Source organism: Passer domesticus, chromosome 2 (genome assembly GCF_036417665.1).
Source record: "Passer domesticus isolate bPasDom1 chromosome 2, bPasDom1.hap1, whole genome shotgun sequence".
In the NCBI taxonomy this organism is placed as follows: Eukaryota; Metazoa; Chordata; class Aves; order Passeriformes; family Passeridae; genus Passer; species Passer domesticus.
Genome location: NC_087475.1, coordinates 64,661,152 through 64,680,061, shown reverse-complemented (window position 1 = coordinate 64,680,061; position 18,910 = coordinate 64,661,152). Strand labels below are relative to the sequence as shown.

Here is an 18,910-nt window from a genome sequence, read left to right as displayed (position 1 = left end):
GTGAGTGTGGTTGCTGTGTATAAGTTTGGTGATGACTTGTCAGATTCGGTTTGCAGCTTATCTCAGGCTAACACAGATATGCCTGAAGTGCAATCAGTGACCCTGACAAATCGGTGACTGGCTTGCCAGATGGGCAAGGAAGCTGCCCTCCTCAGCCCTTTGCTGAGTGTTATTCCCAAGTGTTATTCAGCTCTCGCATAGGATTTCTCTGATGGCAGCATCTGCAAAGCAGCATTGAAAGGTTCCACTTCCACCTGGATGTGACTCACCAGAGCAGAGATGTCCTGTGTACCTGGAATTTCAGTCCCAGGAACTACAAACTCTGAGGCACTGTGCTACAGAGGGCTGCACACCTCTCTGCATGCTGGGAGGTCTGTACGGTGCAAGGATGGCACCCACAATGTGTATTGCACAGAAACAAGGTCAGACAACTGGACAAGCTACGTGAATGGAATTCACTCAAAAAAAATACCCTTTGAAATCTGAACAACAGCCTAATAAAGGTGAAGGACTGTGCTCTTTGATTTGAATGTAAGCAGCAATAAAAATCTCTGCAGTGCAAGAATCCCCATTAACCTGGCTCTGGATTGCCAGAGATACCCCTCTGCAGGGCAGGCAGCTATTAAGAGTTTGCTCCTTGTCCTTTTATCTCCCCTGGATGTGGTGTAGTGAAGCAGAGCATGCTGATATATTGCCCAGATATGGTGCCTACAGATATCCTAACAAACAAACTCTCAGGATTCGGTTATCAGCACTTGAGATTAGTTCAAAAAGAGAATCAGTGGGAATGTCTCTCTTAGGCTGCTCTTCAGGACACATTTCTTTTCCTTCATCACCTCTCTTCATCCTGATAATCACTGTGCAAAAGAGAGATGCAGTTTGTGATCCAGTGATGCTAGAAAATAATGAGTACCATTAGGGCTTCTGCTTGTCTCCCATAAAAGCCTCATAACTGAGGGCTATTTTAAAACTCCCTGTCAGTTCTGTGCCCATACTTCTTATAAAACTACACTCACCAGCCACGATTTCTCCACTCGGGCTCATAATTCCTTCTTTCCTCAATTTTTTAAACAGCTATCTCATCTCACATCACTCTTAGCGTAAACTGAGGTTGACTGATATCTGGCTAACATCATTCACTGCTTTTGTGATCAGTTACACAACACAGCAAGGGGTTTCAAATTCTTTTTTCAGCAGTACTGTCCTGGCTCTTGCTCCAAGGATAGAGCAAAAAAGCCAAGCAACCAACCAACAAAAGGGCAACTGTCAGTGCAGAGGAAGCTTTCCTGCACAAAACCAAGAAATGTGCTTCTATTTCCCTGTGTACTGAGTTTACCTGCAAAAGGATCCTATTTCCATCATGGTCTTCTGTCTGCCACCTGCCTTCGCTGATGGGGCTGCAAGGGTTGGGCAAGAGAGGCACAAGCTGCCCCACATCTTTCACTCTGAACTCCAGCACGGCTGACTCTGTTCTCACTGGAACTTGTCCCTTTGGGAGTTTTTTTAAAGAAAACTGAATGTCTATTTCCATGTTAGAATAGACAGGAAAAACACAAAAGTCTGCTTTTTTCTGACACACTGGTCTTTTCAGTATTAACTCATACAATTTCAAAATGTCCACGAAATTCTCATTCCTGCAGTATATGGTGAAGCGGATCATTTCTTTCCCGTAGTGCACTGGGCGAATGGCCCACAGAGGAGTCTCTGGAGCCAAAGTGTAAAAGTCTTGGCTGCATGGCAGGTAAGGGAGGAACTTCCCATGCATTAGCTCTGTGTGGTGGTAATGCCAAGGTGGCCGCTGAAAAGTTTCATGGAGCTGCAAGATGGGTTCTTCTCCGTACTCCTCCTGCAGGAAGAGAATGACAGCAAGGGCTGGCTGAGCAACAGCAGCCTTGAGCGGCTTCCTGCGCTTCCGGGGCACTCGTCTTTCTGAGACCCGAAACAGCTGGAGGTCGGGATGGATCCAGGCTAGAAGCTTATCAATGGCCTGCTGAAGAGTCTTGGATTCACCTGGGTCTGTGATAATATGTACACTAACAAGGAATGGGTCTTGTATGCCTTCCACAGAAAGTTCACCTGAAATATTAAAAAAAAAAAAAGTCCTTTAAGATTTGCAACCAAGTTACAACACTTCGGTAACCCTTAAAGGAGAAACAATCTACTCAGTCATAGTGGGCTTTTCTTTTTCTCCAGGTCTCTGAATCTCACTTGTAGTAAACAACAACAAAAAAAGTACAGAGATATAGCAACCAAGAAAATAATCAGAAGGCAGAGAAAAGTTTAATCAAGCATACCATAAGAGCTGCTGTTTCTCTGAGACAGCATCCAAAAGATGCTAGTCAACATGCATTTATTTGTTGGAAAAGACCTGTTCCATACAGTTGAGAGGTAGCAAAGACAAAAATACTGATGTAGAGTGGGGGTGTAAGGGACATTAATGATGTGCAGAATGATAAGGGTGGAGAGTGTTCATCCCACCTTATTTTCATTTTTGCCAATTGGCCCAGGGCATGGAAATCACACCTTTGAACTCTACTCTATCACCCTGACACTGAAGTTTTATACACAGTTAAATGTTTTATGTCCTGGAGGCAACTATTCTAGTAAGTAAGGCAAAGTTTGTAGGGAAAGGTAATATCTTTTACTAGACCAACTGATACAGCTGGTAAAAAGAAAAAGCAGACAAGCCTTCAGGCATACAGGTCTTTCTTTAGGATAATATATTACTTGTCCCTACAAATCCTGCACTGTTTATATCTTCAGACTGTAACACTACTGCTTCAAGGTTTTCTTAAGATTAGGGAAGACTTATAAAGGGAGGAGGAACAAAAAAGTTACACTTACACAGGGGAAAAAAGAAACTTCTAGTTAACCTTGGCACGGTTCAGAGGGACTCTATCTCTTGTTTGTCCCTGGAACTTTGAGAGCCCAGCAGGGCAAAGGGTAGAGGTCTAGGGAGAAATTGTTACTTTGTTCTGCTGGAGTTACATGCCAATAAAGAGGCATAGTGATACAAGGCACTTTAATAAATTAATCAAGTAGCCTTGATATTTTTGCTGAAATGGTTCCCCTTGTGTGGTATTCTGAAACCACCTCCATGTCTGAGACCCTGAGCTTGGGCACAAAGCCTAAATGTGAGAAGCCTTAGAAAGGCTTCCCAAGCTTTTCATTGTGCAGACCACATTTAATAAGGGGATTGTCTCAAAGGCTATTCCCCCTCCTATTAGCAATCAGTACAAACGTCTCCCTCCTCCCTCCTGGCAAGAGAACAACATTCTTGTGATACTTCACCAATAGCTTTAATGGAAAAGCAGCTTTGTGCGAGTAGTGTATTTTAGTTGTCTTTCAATACAGAATAGCTGCAAGACCCAGAGAAAATTTAGATGCATCTGCATAGCTTTGCAGACAGAGGTGACTGGTAAACATGACGCTGGCCTCAATTTAGAAGCTGCAGAAAGATATGGTATGCAGAGCGAATAGCAAGTGTGCATCTTGCCTAGGGGAGATAAAGAAAAACCAAGTAAGTAATCAAAAATACAATTACAGCAGAGTTCTCGTATCTCTGCATGAAATGGGTGATGTGGAGTGACTTTGTCAGGTGGCTAATGGAAGAAAAAAATTGAAGCAAAAAGAAAAACGGGATCAGTATGTGGCGAGAGGCTTTGCTGTGGCAATCATTACTGGTAGGTAATTCTTTGAGAACCCGCCTGTGTGTAGTCACAGCGTGGGAAAAAGACAAAAGGGGTGTGGGGGGAGGTCCTCTCGTGGTCCTCTACATCGGACAGCAGAACAAGAAGGAAAACAAATTGCAGAGGACAGTGATCTAATAAAACCTGAAACCTGATAACTGTGCAGTCATTCATTTTCTAAGGCTGGAATAGAAGATGTTCAGCTTTTTTCTCTCTCTGATTCCTTTGTTACACAAATGCTATCAAAGCCTGCAACAAGTGACAGGCTTGATATTTATGCATATAAATGACTGCAGCTCTGAAAGAAGCCTGGGCACAACAATGTGAAGCACAGAGCCATCATTTCTGTCAGCTTCTTGCTCTGCATTAAAAAAAAAAAAGTCCCTGAGCACGGCTTTTCTACCCTCCTGTTGCTCAGCATGGTGCATGGACGCTGAATGGCTGAAGCGTTTTTCAGAAGTGGAGCCTTGTGGGAGCCAGTGGCAGCATTAGTATTCCGCAGCCATCGCTGCCTGTGCCCACCAGCACCAGATGCTTGCAGAACCAGCCTCACAGGCACAGCACAAAGCCATCCTCAGGAGCCAAAGTTAGAGCAGAGCAAATCATCTCTTCTTTTTGACCTAGCAGCAACTGTGTGAGTGCAACAGATCAGTACAGAAAGAGCTTCAGTCCTGTTTTATGTTAGCACAGATGCTTTAACATGTTTCGTTATGTGGCTTCTGTGCTTTTAAAATGGCAGCCCTTTCTGTTTGGGTAAGGAAAAGAGAAAAGCAGAAATATGACGCAAGGAGAAACCTTCCCTGAAATGACAACAAGTTGCAAATTGTTTCTATATTGCTAACAAGTCTTTTCCCCTCATCCGACAAAGAAAGAGGGGCAACAACACCGTTATCATGACACAGTTCAATTTGCCCCGGGGCAAATTGTTACAGAAGCAAACAAAAGCTCTGCATATGTATTAGCCTTCCTGTGTTACTAGTTAATCCCACAGAAAATATCAAAATGCTGAGGCATCTATTTGAAAATAAGCTTCACAGTTCTCACAGCTATTACAGTTTTTCCCTTCCTATGACAGAAGGGGATTAGGTCTCTTTGAGTTGGCAGAGCACTAACTTTGCTAAGAGGTAATTACTACCAGGATTGAAAGAGTATTTTACAATTCTAAACTTTTTACTCCTCTGCTAGGTACTGTAAACCACCCATGAGAGGTTAAAGCAGTCAGTCAGCCCAAATGCTGTGGAGCTGTTACACTTGACCTCTTAAAGCTGGCAGTGGAAGGTGGCCCTGATATTTCATGATTGTATGGGTCCTTCTGTACATATAAATTTTATTTTGTTGCTGATGTGATATTGCTGAGCTGAGATAAAGGAACGTCCTGCAAAACAGAATGGCAGTCCAGCCCTGTGGCTCCTCCTGCCCAGAAACCAGGACATTTTCATCAGTAAGACAATGTGAAAGAAAGCAGTGGGTCCTGTCAAGTCTGCCAGTGCCAATTACTTCATTTTGGTGACTTCTCTGAAACTGAAGCTGCCTGGGTTTGGGGACAAACAGGACAGGTGGATTTGACAATGCTGGGTTAATGGCTGGACTTGACGATCTTAGCGGTCTTTTCCAACTTAAATAACTTTATGATTCTATGATCTAGTGACACCCATGGGGGAAGTGGAAAGCAATGGGTTCAGTGGCTGGGGGAGCAGCCTCCACCCCTGAGGGGTGCCATAAGGACTCAGGTATCGCTCTTGCTCTCTGGAAGGCAGGACTCCTGACCCAAGGCAGGCACAAGAGTGTGTAAGGTCAGGACAGCAACCCCAGAAGCTGGGAAGAAGCCAGACTCATCTGCAGATATGGAGAACTGGTTCTAACACTCCTCTTCCCTACAGCATGTATGCATTTAACTTTAACCCACACGAGGGGCAAAATGTCCCTAGAGTTTTCTTCCACACCACCTGCATAATCCTAAATTAGAGAAGTCTCCCTTTTCATTTGCTTTTTGGCCCTAGGTCTCTTGCACACCTTGCTCAAGCAAAACTCTGACCATCCCCTGGCAGTCTGGTCCCTCTTTTACACCATTTACACATTCCTCTGGAAGGGCCCTGAGCAAAGACCCATTCCCTCTCATGGCAGTGTTCCAAGTACTTTTTTATTTCAGGAGAAGTCACCACCTTCAGCAGTCTTGATGAGATCTTATTTTCCAGGCTTCTCCAGTTAACTAGACTCATCCCATAGCAGAGCTTAGGAAGGATATAAATACCTGTCTCCCTGAAATGTCTCTCCTCACCCTGTGCTGGTAAACAAAGGGTGAACCTAAAGACCTCTCAGATGTACCAGGAGTTATTTAACGAAGAGTTAACTACAGGGCCAAGGAAACCTGGTAAGTTTCATAGGATAGGATTGAATTTACAATGAAGTGAGATTTTAGGCAGGCTGGTTCCTGGTCCTAGTTTGTGCATGTGAAAGAGTATTTCCAAACTGTGGCAGACAATTTCAATTTTCTAGCTGTGTACATTTTCAATCTTCTATCCAGGGAACACAGGGGAAATATCCAACCCAAAAATACTTGACAAATCTTTTTGTTTGTTTGGGTTTTTTTGTTTGTTTGTTTTGTTTTTTTTTTTCTGACCAGCAATATTGCATTGAGAATCAGAGCAACACAAACTTCCATTTTTTCCTGCTGCAGCATGCTGCTTCATGAGAATCAACACCTGAACCTCTCTTATGCCATACAGACCAGATTCCTCTATTGCTACATCAGGCAGTAAGGCTCCAAATTCCATTTGACCAAACTGCATGATGCAGTACCAGAGATGTAAATCAGGCAACAGGAGCGGTTCAGGGTGAATTTGCCAAGCTTCTGAACTGCAACTCCCATCAAGCAGTACTTCATTATCAAGAAATTACTGCTATTAGGAAGTAATGAAATAATTCAAAACCAAACATTACAAAACAGCATATTTTTTCACTGTTAATCAATCAAAATATTTCAACTGTGGGAATGTAAAATAATCCCAAACACTGTATAAATAATGTCAGAATAAAAAGGCACTATAATATTTCCAATTAAAATTTCCCAGGATTGCTGTTGCACAGAAAGTATCCGTACTTCTCTACTTCAAACACATTGCAATACACAAGGAAATGCCAAAACTGTAGCATTTCTCAGCGAATAGGACCTTCACATTTTATCTGAGTCCAAGGCAAGAGTGACCCTTTTAGGTGTACTAATTGAAAGGCTCATGGGCAGGCACAAAGTCAGAGGCTATTTTCCTAAACAAGGATCACTGCTTTATGGGCAGTTGCAACAGAAGCTGGACACCTCCAGCAGCAGAACCCACCACTAGGTCGGTCGTGCTTTGATGAATTATGCAGCATCAATAAACTTTTGAACAAGAAAGATGTGACAGATTCACCAGCTCCTCCATTCTCTTTCCCTGCTGTTTAATAGCATCTGACAAATGCAGGGCTGCTGGATGATGTGCTTCTCAGCATGCCCTGCTTTGCACACCACCTCGAACTCAGGAAGGATGTTCAGAAGCAAGAAGAAAGGGGATATTCTGCACAGCACTGTGTCAAGAGGAGAAACATCTTTCACAACCCCCTTAAGCATAATTTTCCAGAGGAACTGCAGTTGAATGTTCTCCAATGCTCACTCCTCCCTCTGTGCTAAGAAAAGCACAGACAATGCACAGCACACCAGCACACACACAAGCACAGCAAAATGGTCAATCTGCTCCTCCTGTAGCTGAAAAACAATAAGAAAAAAACCCTGAGGAAAAAAAAAAGTGCTCAAAATTAGGCCCATTATCTCTCTGATGGAGATAAAAAGCTTTCTCTGGTACATTAATATGAACAGTCTTACAAGGAGTCATTATTACCCTTGGCGTACAGCACTGCAGCCAATCCTGAGGGAATGAATCTTTTCAACAACCAACACTTAACGCCCACAGAGCCCCTGCATGATCAAGCAAAGGCAATGGCAGATCTAAACATGTGGTACCTCTGCTGTTAGATGGTAAAACATCTGCTGAAGCTCCCCACTGTGCTCCAGCTCCAGTGAATTTTCATCCCTCCCTCACCAGTTATCTTCTCCTGACCTGCCTAGGGGTAACTTTTCATGATCAATTTAAGCTGCTGTTGAAAGGGCCCATCTCACACCCTTCACCTCCTGCTGCCTTCCCTTCTGCTGGCCTGGGTGCTTGCATAGCTGCATTTCTTAAGCTGACAATGCAACAATACCTGGCACTCCCTCTTCCATTTGCAGTCAGATGGTCTCTGGTGCCATCTAAGCCCTCTTCAGAGCCATGTGACCCTCATCTCCTTCATGGGATTCACAACTTTTGTGGCACAGAGTCCTCCTATGGAAGGCTATGGACCTGATGGATGTCCCTCCAGCACATGGCTCCTTTTGTAGCCCAAGGTGAGAAGCAGAGTCCAACTTCAGATAAGGCCCATCACTCTCCACTGTACACACCTCCATCTTGGGTGCCTCATCTGTGTGGGCCTACACACATTATCTTATTCTAGTACATTGTCCTGCTGTACTCCTTGTCCACAAATGAAAAGGGTTTTTGTGGTAAGAGTTATGGAAGAAAAGCCCTTGAGCTACATGATTATCATCTTTTCCATGACATCTTCCAAAACTTCTTTGACTCCTTTAGTAAGGCTGCTGACTGTGCATACCAAGGCAAAGAGTCAGAGTCACTCCTTAGGTCACAGATATGTTCTCAGCCCCCGTTTCCCTCATCTCTTCATTGACAGTACTGCAGATTTCTCACGTATCCCCTCACTAGCTGGCAGCTTGGTGTAAAGGGATGTGTGTGCTGCCTGTGGGTTGACTGTCCAGCTGCAGATTAGGAAAAAGGGTAACTTGAACTCTGTTCAGTACTTTTTCTCCCTCTTGTCCCAGTGTATTTCATTCAGTTCCAATGAAACCTGTGGGAAGTTAGTGTCTCTGTTAAGACAGATGGCACAAATTCATATTACATTCCCCTTCAGAAACAGGCTAAAAACAAAGGATGAGAATGCCATATTGTGCTTCTGGATGTGCAATCCCATGTTCCTGACACTTTTTTCTGGGTGTGTATATTCCACCTAGGCTTTATGGAGCCTGGAGGCATGTCAAAGCAGAGGCTGTGCTTATTGTATATTAAGCCCCCAATGAAAAAAAAGGAGTCCCAACTCTGAGAGGACAGTGTATGGGTTCTTCATGCAAACTTAGGAACCTACAGTGGCTGTTTTCACACCATGGTTACAAGCAAGTAAACTGCTTGGCAATTCCTTAAAAATATCCTGTAAGATAATGATTTTTCTGCCAATGCTCTGGGCTTCTCCATGAGCTCTTTATTTTGGCTGCCTGGTGTTCTCCCTCAAAATAAGCTGCTTGAACATTATGTTATATTGTTAGAAATAATCAGAACTTCAATTTAAAAACCCAACAGCCTCATCATCTACTTATCCTCTGGAGAGCACTGAAGTCTTCACTACTCTCCTCAACCATAGATAAGGATCATAGTTCTTGGCAAGAACCCAGACACTGATATTTGGTATAAATACCAGATTCTGTAGAGATCTGCAATGTGTAGTTCAATTACAAGTTGTGTGTGTAATTCAATTACTATGTAAATAAATTACTACATAATAAAACTCCCATCAGCAACCACTAGTAAATCAAAAGCTGTAAAAAACTGCATCCAACACCATAATTTCCAAAGTCTTCTGATTATAGGCATTGTGTTTTCTTAAAATTCCACTCCTGTGAAAAGCTGAGATTGTCAAAAATGTGTTTTTTATAAAAGGGCAGAAAGAACACTGCCTTAAAAAAACCCAAGAAACACTGCACACTTGAGTAGCTAACAAATTCAGTCCCACAATGAGGTCCATACCACACACAATGTACTTTAGTTAACTGAAAGTGTGATTTTATGATGGGCTTAAGACAATTTAAGACTTTACTGTTGGCACTCTTCCCCCTACTATTCTCAGCTAAGTGTTTCCAGTGCTTCCCATGTGTCAGGTCTAGATGCAAGTTGAAAGAGCTTGCTGAACATACTGAAAAGAAACTCTCAGACTTCAGGAATAATAAGGATTGTGTCTTCTGGTGGCAGTCAGAAAACTAGCTTGGCTAAACATCTTAAATTTCAAACAGACCTCTTTTAATCAGCCTGTGCTTTGGCACAAATCTTCCTGTATCACAAAGATGTGGCAGGGAAAGCCAGCCAGAGAGGAGGAAGAAGTCACACCAAAACCTCTACACTGAAGACACAACCAAAGACAATATGGGATCAAACCCCGAGGCATGGCCGAGCACTGCCACATTTGTGTCTCTGCAGACAATGAACAATATCAGCATTACAGCAAAGGACCCATTTGGACTTGGCAGGAGTGGAAAACTGGTTTGAATCTCATAATCCTTTCAGCTGACAGCAGCATGTGGCTCAAAATATCTACTCCCTACCAGCTGATGGAAAAGGGAAGCAGGAATGGAAAGCATGCTTCATTGTCCATGCTCCATCCTGGTCCCCTATGATGGCAGCCAGGAGTCACCTGGTAAACATTTCATAAACATTTTATAAACTACAGATACTTTTTTTCCCCCCCAAACTACAAATCAACAAATGTACCAAAAATAACAAGGCAGAGAGAAGACATCTACTGCTGTAGAATGTGGCATACACTATTACCAAATGCCCCAGTTTCCACTGAGTGTGCAAAAAAAATGGTATTTATTTATTTTTAAAAGTTCAGCTAGTGTACTATGGCCATGAGGAAACTAACTGTTGGCATTGGCAACATTTAGTAGAAACTGCCTTAATAGCTCCAGCCTTCCCAAGTGTTTTGTTATTTGACTCGGTGACTCAGATGGCTTTTCCTGCTCTACCCCAACTAGTGCCTCTGAGTCAGGAGTTGCCACGGGACAGATTTATTTTTTTAGCTTCCCTCTTTGGGCTTTAACAATTCAGACAGACATAGCAACAATTTCCAGATCATTCTCATCACTGTACCAGCTGAACTTAAGAGTGCCAAGATCTTTCCTGCAACCTATTTCTCAGGGCTAAAACAACCACTAAATGGCTGCCTAGCTCCTTGTGGTTTTCTGGGACAGCAGCAGTAACACTTCCACAGGGGGAAATTTAACCCACCTCACCAAATAATCCAATTTAACTTTCTCTGACATATTTCCTGTAAGATTTTACTACAACTCTATGGCACTCGATAGCTTAGTGTCTCCCAAAGATTTCCTATGCTTCTGAAATATGCTTGGATTATTAAAAATTAGGAAGTATTTGGTTACATGGTTTTGATTACGACTATGTGGCCTTAAAAAAAGGAGCTAGAAAAAATTTACATTGCTATCCATACACTTTATTCTAGTCTACTAAACTAGTCCAGTTTTCATCTGCTATATCAGTATGACAAGAAAAAAAACAACCTGACTGGATGTGGTCAGAAGAGTATACAAAACAACTTCAAACAATGTTTTGATAACTCTGGTGCAGTAACTGTTTAGGGTACACTTGCACATCCCTGATACAGAAATCCCAATCTAGTACCAAGCCAGTAGAAAATCATTAAGCCATGGGACACACAGCATGCTAAATGATCCCAAAGAGTGAAACTGAATTTTACAAAAACCAGAGATACACAAGTTACTCCAAGCCAGATAAATTTGAACAGGAACCTCATTCTTCACAAGGGCAATGCTATGTTTATGATCAACACCACTTGGCATGCAAAAATCAAATCTAGGTTTGATTTCAAGTTATGCATTCTTCTGTGCATGTTCTCCCACATGGCTGTGCCTCATCTCTAGAGCTGCTCAGCTCTCTGTGAATCAGCACTGTACTTTTCTATCCTGTATGCAAGCATTTGGTCCTTCATCACAGTGGAATCTGATGACAAGCAGTTACATGAATGTTTTGCACAACCAAAGACTGCTAGGCTGCATGTACCAGTGACATTTTCCCTCTTCACCCTGCCACAGTGGGAATCAGCATTGCATTTTATCCCTGGCATCATAACACGAGCCAGGCAAGATATGCAGAAGATGTATCATATTTTCCACAGCTTTATTTTCCACAGGAGCTGACACTTCAGATTTCATTACTATATAAAACACCTGAATTTGCAACACTGACAGATGCTGCAGGCTAAGGCTTTACATGATTTGGGTCCAATTTCCTCTTGCATTTTTCCTCATACTTTAATTAGTCTTCATTTTATAATAACACCTTCTGGAAATGCAGTATGATGCTGGCAAGCCTGTTGTAAATTGTTTTTATAATTGTATTTAATACAGTTTATTGCCAGCCATTGTAAAAGCATCTCTGTTCTCTATGGAAATAAGAAACAATATACTACAGTGTATCTTTGTATAGCAATAAAAGAATATAATTATATCCTTACACTCATTAAATTACATTGTAAATGACGAGAAACAGACTTAGAAGATACCCAGTCCAGCAGTGCCTGGGTCAGAATCAGTTATAACTAACCTAACTTAAGCAGGCAACTATATTATGAAATTCAAGCTTTGTGACAGATTTTTCAAAGCCAAAATCAGACCCACTCCCCTTCCTACTGCTGGCTAATTTTCATCACCTTTAACAGTTCATTGAAGACAGATTTTGAAATGATACACAAGTAACAGGAAGCCATTTCTCCCTGTGCTTTTGTTACAAGGCATCTTGTGGTGGGTTGACCCTGGCTGGACACCAGGTGCCCACCAAAACCACAGCATTGCTCTCCTCTTCTGCTGGGCAGGGAAGAGAAAATTTAATGAAAGGGTCTTGAGTTAAGGACAGCGAGAAATCAGTCATCCCTTACTGTCATAAGCAAAACAGACTTGATTTTGGGAAATCAGTTGAATTTATTACCAATCAGAATCAAAGTAGGATAATGAGAAGTAAAGCAAATATTAAAAACACCTTCCCCCAACACTCCCTCCTTCCTGGTATTAAATTTATTCTCAATTCTCCACCTCCTTCCCTGCAGTGGCACACAGGGACGGGAAATGGAAGTTACAGTCAGTTCATCACATTGTTTCTGCTGCTGCTTCCTTCTCAGGGAGAGGAGTCCTTCCCCTGCTCCAGGGTGGGGTCCTTCCCATGGGAGAGGGTCCTCCATGAACTTTTCCAACATGAGTCCTTCCCACGGGCTGCAGTTCTTCCCAAACTGTTTCAGCATGGGTTCCTTCTGTGGAGTGCAGGCTTTCAGGAATGAGCTCCAGCACGGGCCCCCCATGGGTCACAAGCCCTGCCAGCAAACCTGCTCCAGAACGGGCTCCTCTCTTCAAGGCTCTGCAGGTTCTGGCAGGAGCCTTCTCTAGTGAGGGCTTCCTACAGGGTCACAAGCCCAGGGAGCAGATAACACTGACAAAATGTTGACCGAACCTTGACCAAATCCCCGAACAATGATCTGAATTTATACCAGCGAAGGAACAGAATATCAAACAGAGAATTTATTAAAAAGAAACATGTGCAGTAACCCACATATTTTATATCTGCCAAAACAAACCTTCTTGTGTTCAATTTCTAGAACCAGAAACTGGGTGAAATTCCATGGGCTAGGAACATGGGTATGTGCAACATGGAAATAAAAATTTTAATACCCCAGCTCTCAGATTTACCACAAAGGAATATGAACACCCTACAAGGACTTGATTGTTTCCTAGCTGCTAAAGAAAAGGCAGGGGAGCAGGAGAAGGTGAATTACCAGCTTTCCAACTGCAAAGCAGGTGAGTGACAAGCTCTTTACCTCACTGAGAAGCACAGCCTGAACTACTGCATGCCACTGGGTTCTACAATTTCAAATGCTCTAAACTCTTTCAGAAATTTGCATCTCATCCCATAGGGCCATTTCTATATTTCATTTACCAACTTAGCTGGACCAGTACAAGTGTGTATCCAGGCAGTTACCTGACTGCCAGGCTAAAAATGGTTAAGGAAAAACAAAATCATTCACTTCCACAATTGTTTCTAAGATAAACTAGTTATCTTGGCTCCAAGGCTGACTAGGTGTGGAATACTTCAAATCATGGAATAATTAAGTTTGGAAAATACCTCTAAGATAATTTAATCCAGTCATTAACCCAGCACTACCCTGTTCACCACTAAACCACATCCTCAAGTGTCACAGCCACACAGTTCCAGGACGGTGACCCCACCACTTTCCTAGGCAGCCTGTTCCAATGCCTGACCACATTTTCAGTGAAGAAATTTTTCTTAATATCTAATATAAACTGTCCCTGGTGCAATTTGAGGCCATTTCCTCTCATCCTTTGTGAATGTTACCAATGACAAAAGTCATGCTTCAAATAATCCATTTCTGGTTTGGGTCCTTCTGAAGAGCCATTTTCAGTAATGCAAAAATTAAGCAGAATAGGCAATAAGCATCCCCCATCAAAACTCCTCCTCCCTAGTTGAAAATCATCTCTGAAACACATAGCTCAAAGCAATCTGAAGATAATTAAAATTATGATGTATGGAGACTGTTGTTTATTGTGCCGACCAACACTAATTAATTACTTCTTTGTGATTCTGACTGACTGTATCCATATGCCACTCATGGTCTTTATATTTTGGCATTATGCACCTCAGGTAAAGGTCCCTTCTGTGGATATAAAGTGCCTAGCACAATTCTCTCTCATATAGAACTAGGGATCCCTAATGGAAATTGAACACCATAATTGAAAATATGAAGAAAATGAAGGTTAATACATTTCCTAGATTAATGAAGAGAACATTAGTAGGCAAAATACCCCAACAAGACAAAGCACTCTTCCTAAAGAACAAAGGAAAAGGTAACTACATGCACCAGCATTCAGGTAAAAAAAAAAAAAAAAAAAAAAGAAAAGGCATTCCTCTTTATTGAAATCATACTGCTGAACCTTTGAAAGCTGTAATACCTCCAAGATGCATCATTCTGCAGAGAGGTTTTGTGACCTTTTCGTTCAACTCAATAAGACAAGGCAAAGTGGCACACAGTCACCCTGACAACAGCCAGAGCTGTGCAGCAGGCACCCGCTGCCTTTTCTTGCTGAAATACACACGCTCTGCAAACTTTGGTACTCTTCCCCAAATTACCTGCTGTACAACACCACAAACATTAGATGAATGCTGTCAGTAAAAAGCATTTTTTGATTCTCTGAAGCTGGGACACAAGGGCAAAGAAGAAAAGAAGTGAGAGGCTGCCTAAAACCCAAGGTCCAACCAATGCACCAGGCAGGGCTTTGAACTGCTGAATCAGTATACTGACACAATAGCTGCTGCCTTGTGCTCAGGGCAAAAAAAGTACTAGAAATAAACACAGAATGATCCTGCCACTGCCATTTAGCAGCCAATGAGGTTTTACTTCCGACCTGGGGGGTCTGGAATTCCTGTACAACTTTGCATTGGTGCAAAGTCCTGCAGTTTGCTCAGCTGCTCTGATAGAAGCTGTAGTTGATCCACCTGCTAAATCTTTCTTAACCTTTTCTTGGCATGTCTGTGGAAAACCATTGTCCAGTGGAGTTAATCCAGAAAGATAAAAGATTATTCATTTGTTAAACATTGAAATTGGAGCCTCGCTGGTACTACCCAATAGGACCCCTGTAAAACCAAATTAGCCTGTAATCCTTCTGGTTTAGATAAACTCCATTAGAACAGGAGCTTCAGGTGAAGCAGCTGCAGGCAATGGAGATTCTCTCCTTCATAATTTATAACATCTTACTTTGTGCTACACTAGGGCCTAACAGCGTCATTGACTAGACTGCTTTCTGTACTGTGAATGATACCACTTCTTGAATCTTTTCCCCAAAGAAATTAAAAGGTCCAAATCACCTCTTATTTCCAATCTCTCTTCTCCAACAACCTTTCTTTAAAATGCATTACATACCCACTACCAGCCTCTGAAAAGGGCTGTATTGAAAGTATTTCTATTTTACCAAAAATTATTTTGTGTAACTGCTTCTGTTCCTGTTGCAGTGTCTGACCGGACCAACCACACAAAGCCCTCAAAGGGCAAAGCTAAATACTGCTACTTGTGAAGCTGTATCACTATAATTTGCCTTGGAAGCAGAAAAGAGAAAGAAGGAGACTTTTCTGTCTCCTGAACTTGTGTCTTTGCTGGAATGATAATACCTCCTTGTACTGACAAATTACTGGTGTTGAAACACAACTGCAATGGCCACATCCACAGCACAGCAGTGGCCAGCAAGACACTGAGCAGACCATAGACAACACGACACACTGTAGCTGCCACGTAACAGCAGATTCATCCCCCTGAGAAATACCTCATTTAATAAAAACCAAGGCTTACACATGTAATTTGCTACCTTTACTTGTAAAATGTGCAGCAGCCATGCAGAGTTTTTAAGGGATTCAAACCAAATTTTAAAATGAGAAATAATCTACTTGCACCTTGCCTTTTGAACTAATCTGCCCCCATTGAGCAAGTAAGTATGGATAACCACCCAAAAAGTGGAGGAAGTTGGCAGCATATTCCCCAAGCTATCATCTGAAACTGTGAGCTGAGAGGGTGGCGTGCCACACATCTGGTGTAATCAGGAAAATCCAATTTCCTTTTGCTATCACAGAGAAGCTGATTGCCTGGATTTTGCCTCCCAATGATTTCAAAAACTATGTCCGACGGTGAGAATCCAGAAATCTATTTAAACAACAGAATTTAGGAAAAAGCTGCACTAAATTCTCTCTTTCTCAGACACACACTGAGCAGATGGAGGAAGCACAGCGAGTTCCTTGCTAGTCACATCAGCTCAGGAGTCAGACATTACGAATGCTGTCTCATCCAGCTCTTGTTGAAATCAATTAAAGCCCTTCAGTGAAGACCACGGAAAATGGAAAATAACCCTCTCCACACTTCAGCCAGAATGTGTGAATGAGAAAAAAACTGACAGCTTCTTCCCCTCTGATTTTCATGGTGCTTAAAGATCCAGATTATAAAACACAACTTGTCATCTTGGAATTTTTGATGTGCTTGCTTGGCATAAATAAAGCTCATGTCAATGTGTGAATCAGGAAGACAGACATCACTTTGCACTTGGACAAGGAGAGATACCAGCAGTCATGCATGAATAAGCATTATTGCATTTCCAAGTGCTGTGGATGCAGTGTGTTCTACAACTGAGGAAGTAGATGGAGTGAAAAAGTGTGCCTTGTTGCTCAAAAAATAATCATTTTGCATTGATGGAAAATAAAGAAAAAATAATCCAGACACAGGAATTTGTCTTTTATTAGTTGGATAACCTGAAAATCAACTGGCATTGTAAGTATCTAGAAAGACTGTGGCACTTACAAGAGCATCTACCATCTCTGAAATAAAAAACCGACTTCACTGGAGTTGCTCTGAAGTGCTTTGTTGGCATCAGCTTGCAATAAACATTCAATTATTCCTGCATTCCCAGCTCCAATGACATTCATCACTGCAAACTCCTTTGGCCTGAGGGCCCATTCACACTGGCCCACAGAGTGTCTATAGATTTTGTTCTCATTTTGCCTTGCATCCTTTTTGTTCTGATTTTGCCTTGCATCCTTTTTTAATTTAGGTCTTTACACATGGTTTGTATTTGTCATAAATACTCAAACAATTCAATTTTCTATACTGTTTCTAGACAGAGATCCAAGAAAAGAAGGAATGGAGGCTTTACTGCATCAAAGTGAACTCTGTCAATTACACCAGGTTGATATTAATAAATATTAGCAAGCAGAACAAAAAAAATTATAACAATTCACTTTAAAAAAGAATCTCAAAGTTATACTCACTGCTGGTAGAGGACATACGGCTGTACTCAGACCTGCAAGACAAAGATTTTAATTAGAATGTATTAAATCTGAAAGAGATAAGGAAAAAATTACCAAAGCTAACACACAGTGCTCATTGAAAAATTTTAATGCCCATTTAGCACTATTTTTGTGCTAAGAGAACATATCTGGAACAGTTTTTGAACTGGAAGAGGTTTCGAACACTGCTTCAGAAAAACTGGCATCACATGTGAATTTTGAAAATATCTAAGTAGAATAAGTAAATATGTAAGTAGAATGAGTAACTATGATTTTATCTTGGGGTTATTCATGTTACCTAATTCTAGGTGTGAAAATAAAAGCTCAGAAGGCTCTCCATAAGGAAGAAATAGTCTGCTTCAGACACAGGTGAGGAGTAGAAGTCTACTAGACTTTGACTCAGCTCCTCTCGTTCCTCACTTTATGTCCTCTAAATGCTGCTTTGCAGATTATGCTTTTGGAGTTCTTTTTAAGAGAACTCTACTTGATGAGCAGAATTTTTATAGTTCTACAGTCACAACTATCAGAAAAGAAAAAAAAGAATGCCAAAATATAAACATTTAGGTGACAAAGCTTTTTGCTTTAGTAGACCATTTTCCTCTTGAAGACATCACAATAAAACTATACAGCCATTGGTTCTAGTTCAGGGCATATTGGATTATCTGTGAGAAAGTCAGAGAAGTTTTGAGCAGCAGTGCAATTAATTTCTCAGCTGCATGTAACCCCAAACTCCTGAAAACCCCATTCTGAGCCGATTAAAACATGGCCCATTTATGTCCTGAAGATTCAGAAATAATAAGGTAAAATAAACATGCCATCACTTAATATTTAAGGAAAAAAAAATTTCCACTGCTGAGTCCCTACCTATAACCCTTGAGTGTTTGGGTTTGGGGTTCACAGCTACACAGCCTCTACCCTCACTTACTGGGTCCCCAAAACAGACCCCATGCACCAGAGCCACCATAACCATACAGCACGTGTGCCCTGCAGTGCCCTGAACAGGCAGAGTGCTCAGGGAGCCCTGACACAGCTCTTGGATTCAAACCTAAATGCTTGATTTATGTAATAGTTGCAGCAAATTTGCAACATTGCTTTAAATTAAAGAAATGAGCCTTGACTCCCAAGAGATGTGTGTGGAAGTAGATACCATCTAAGCCTATTCTCAGGATACTCTCATACTCTAGGCTCTCAGGCAAACAAGGGAATAAAGGACATCAGTCCCACATATCTATAGTATCTGCTTTTGATTTTAATGTAGACAGATCTCTGCAGAAGAAAAAAGCAATTACAGTCACCCCACATTTCAGAGCTCTGCACTCAGTACTCTGCAGATCAGATGCCATCTTCTTATACTGGTTAGGTGAGAAGATGATGAGGAACTACCCCCAACTCTTGCCAATCCTGCTGGACTAGTAAAAGATGACACAACCTGAACTTTTCACAAAACTC

The 18,910-nt window shown here is 41.8% G+C and overlaps 1 protein-coding gene across 1 annotated transcript in view; it reads right to left on the bottom strand.

Moving 5' to 3' along the window:
• FAM124A (family with sequence similarity 124 member A) overlaps positions 1–18,910 on the bottom strand; it is a 41,345-nt gene that overhangs the window by 13,108 nt on the left and 9,327 nt on the right. Inside the window, exons 2-3 of the mRNA XM_064408851.1 lie at positions 17,444–17,475; positions 1,337–2,076 (exon numbers count right to left, since the gene is read on the bottom strand). Coding sequence (XP_064264921.1) covers positions 1,337–2,076; positions 17,444–17,475 — 772 coding nt within the window. The remainder of the gene's footprint in view (positions 1–1,336; positions 2,077–17,443; positions 17,476–18,910) is intronic.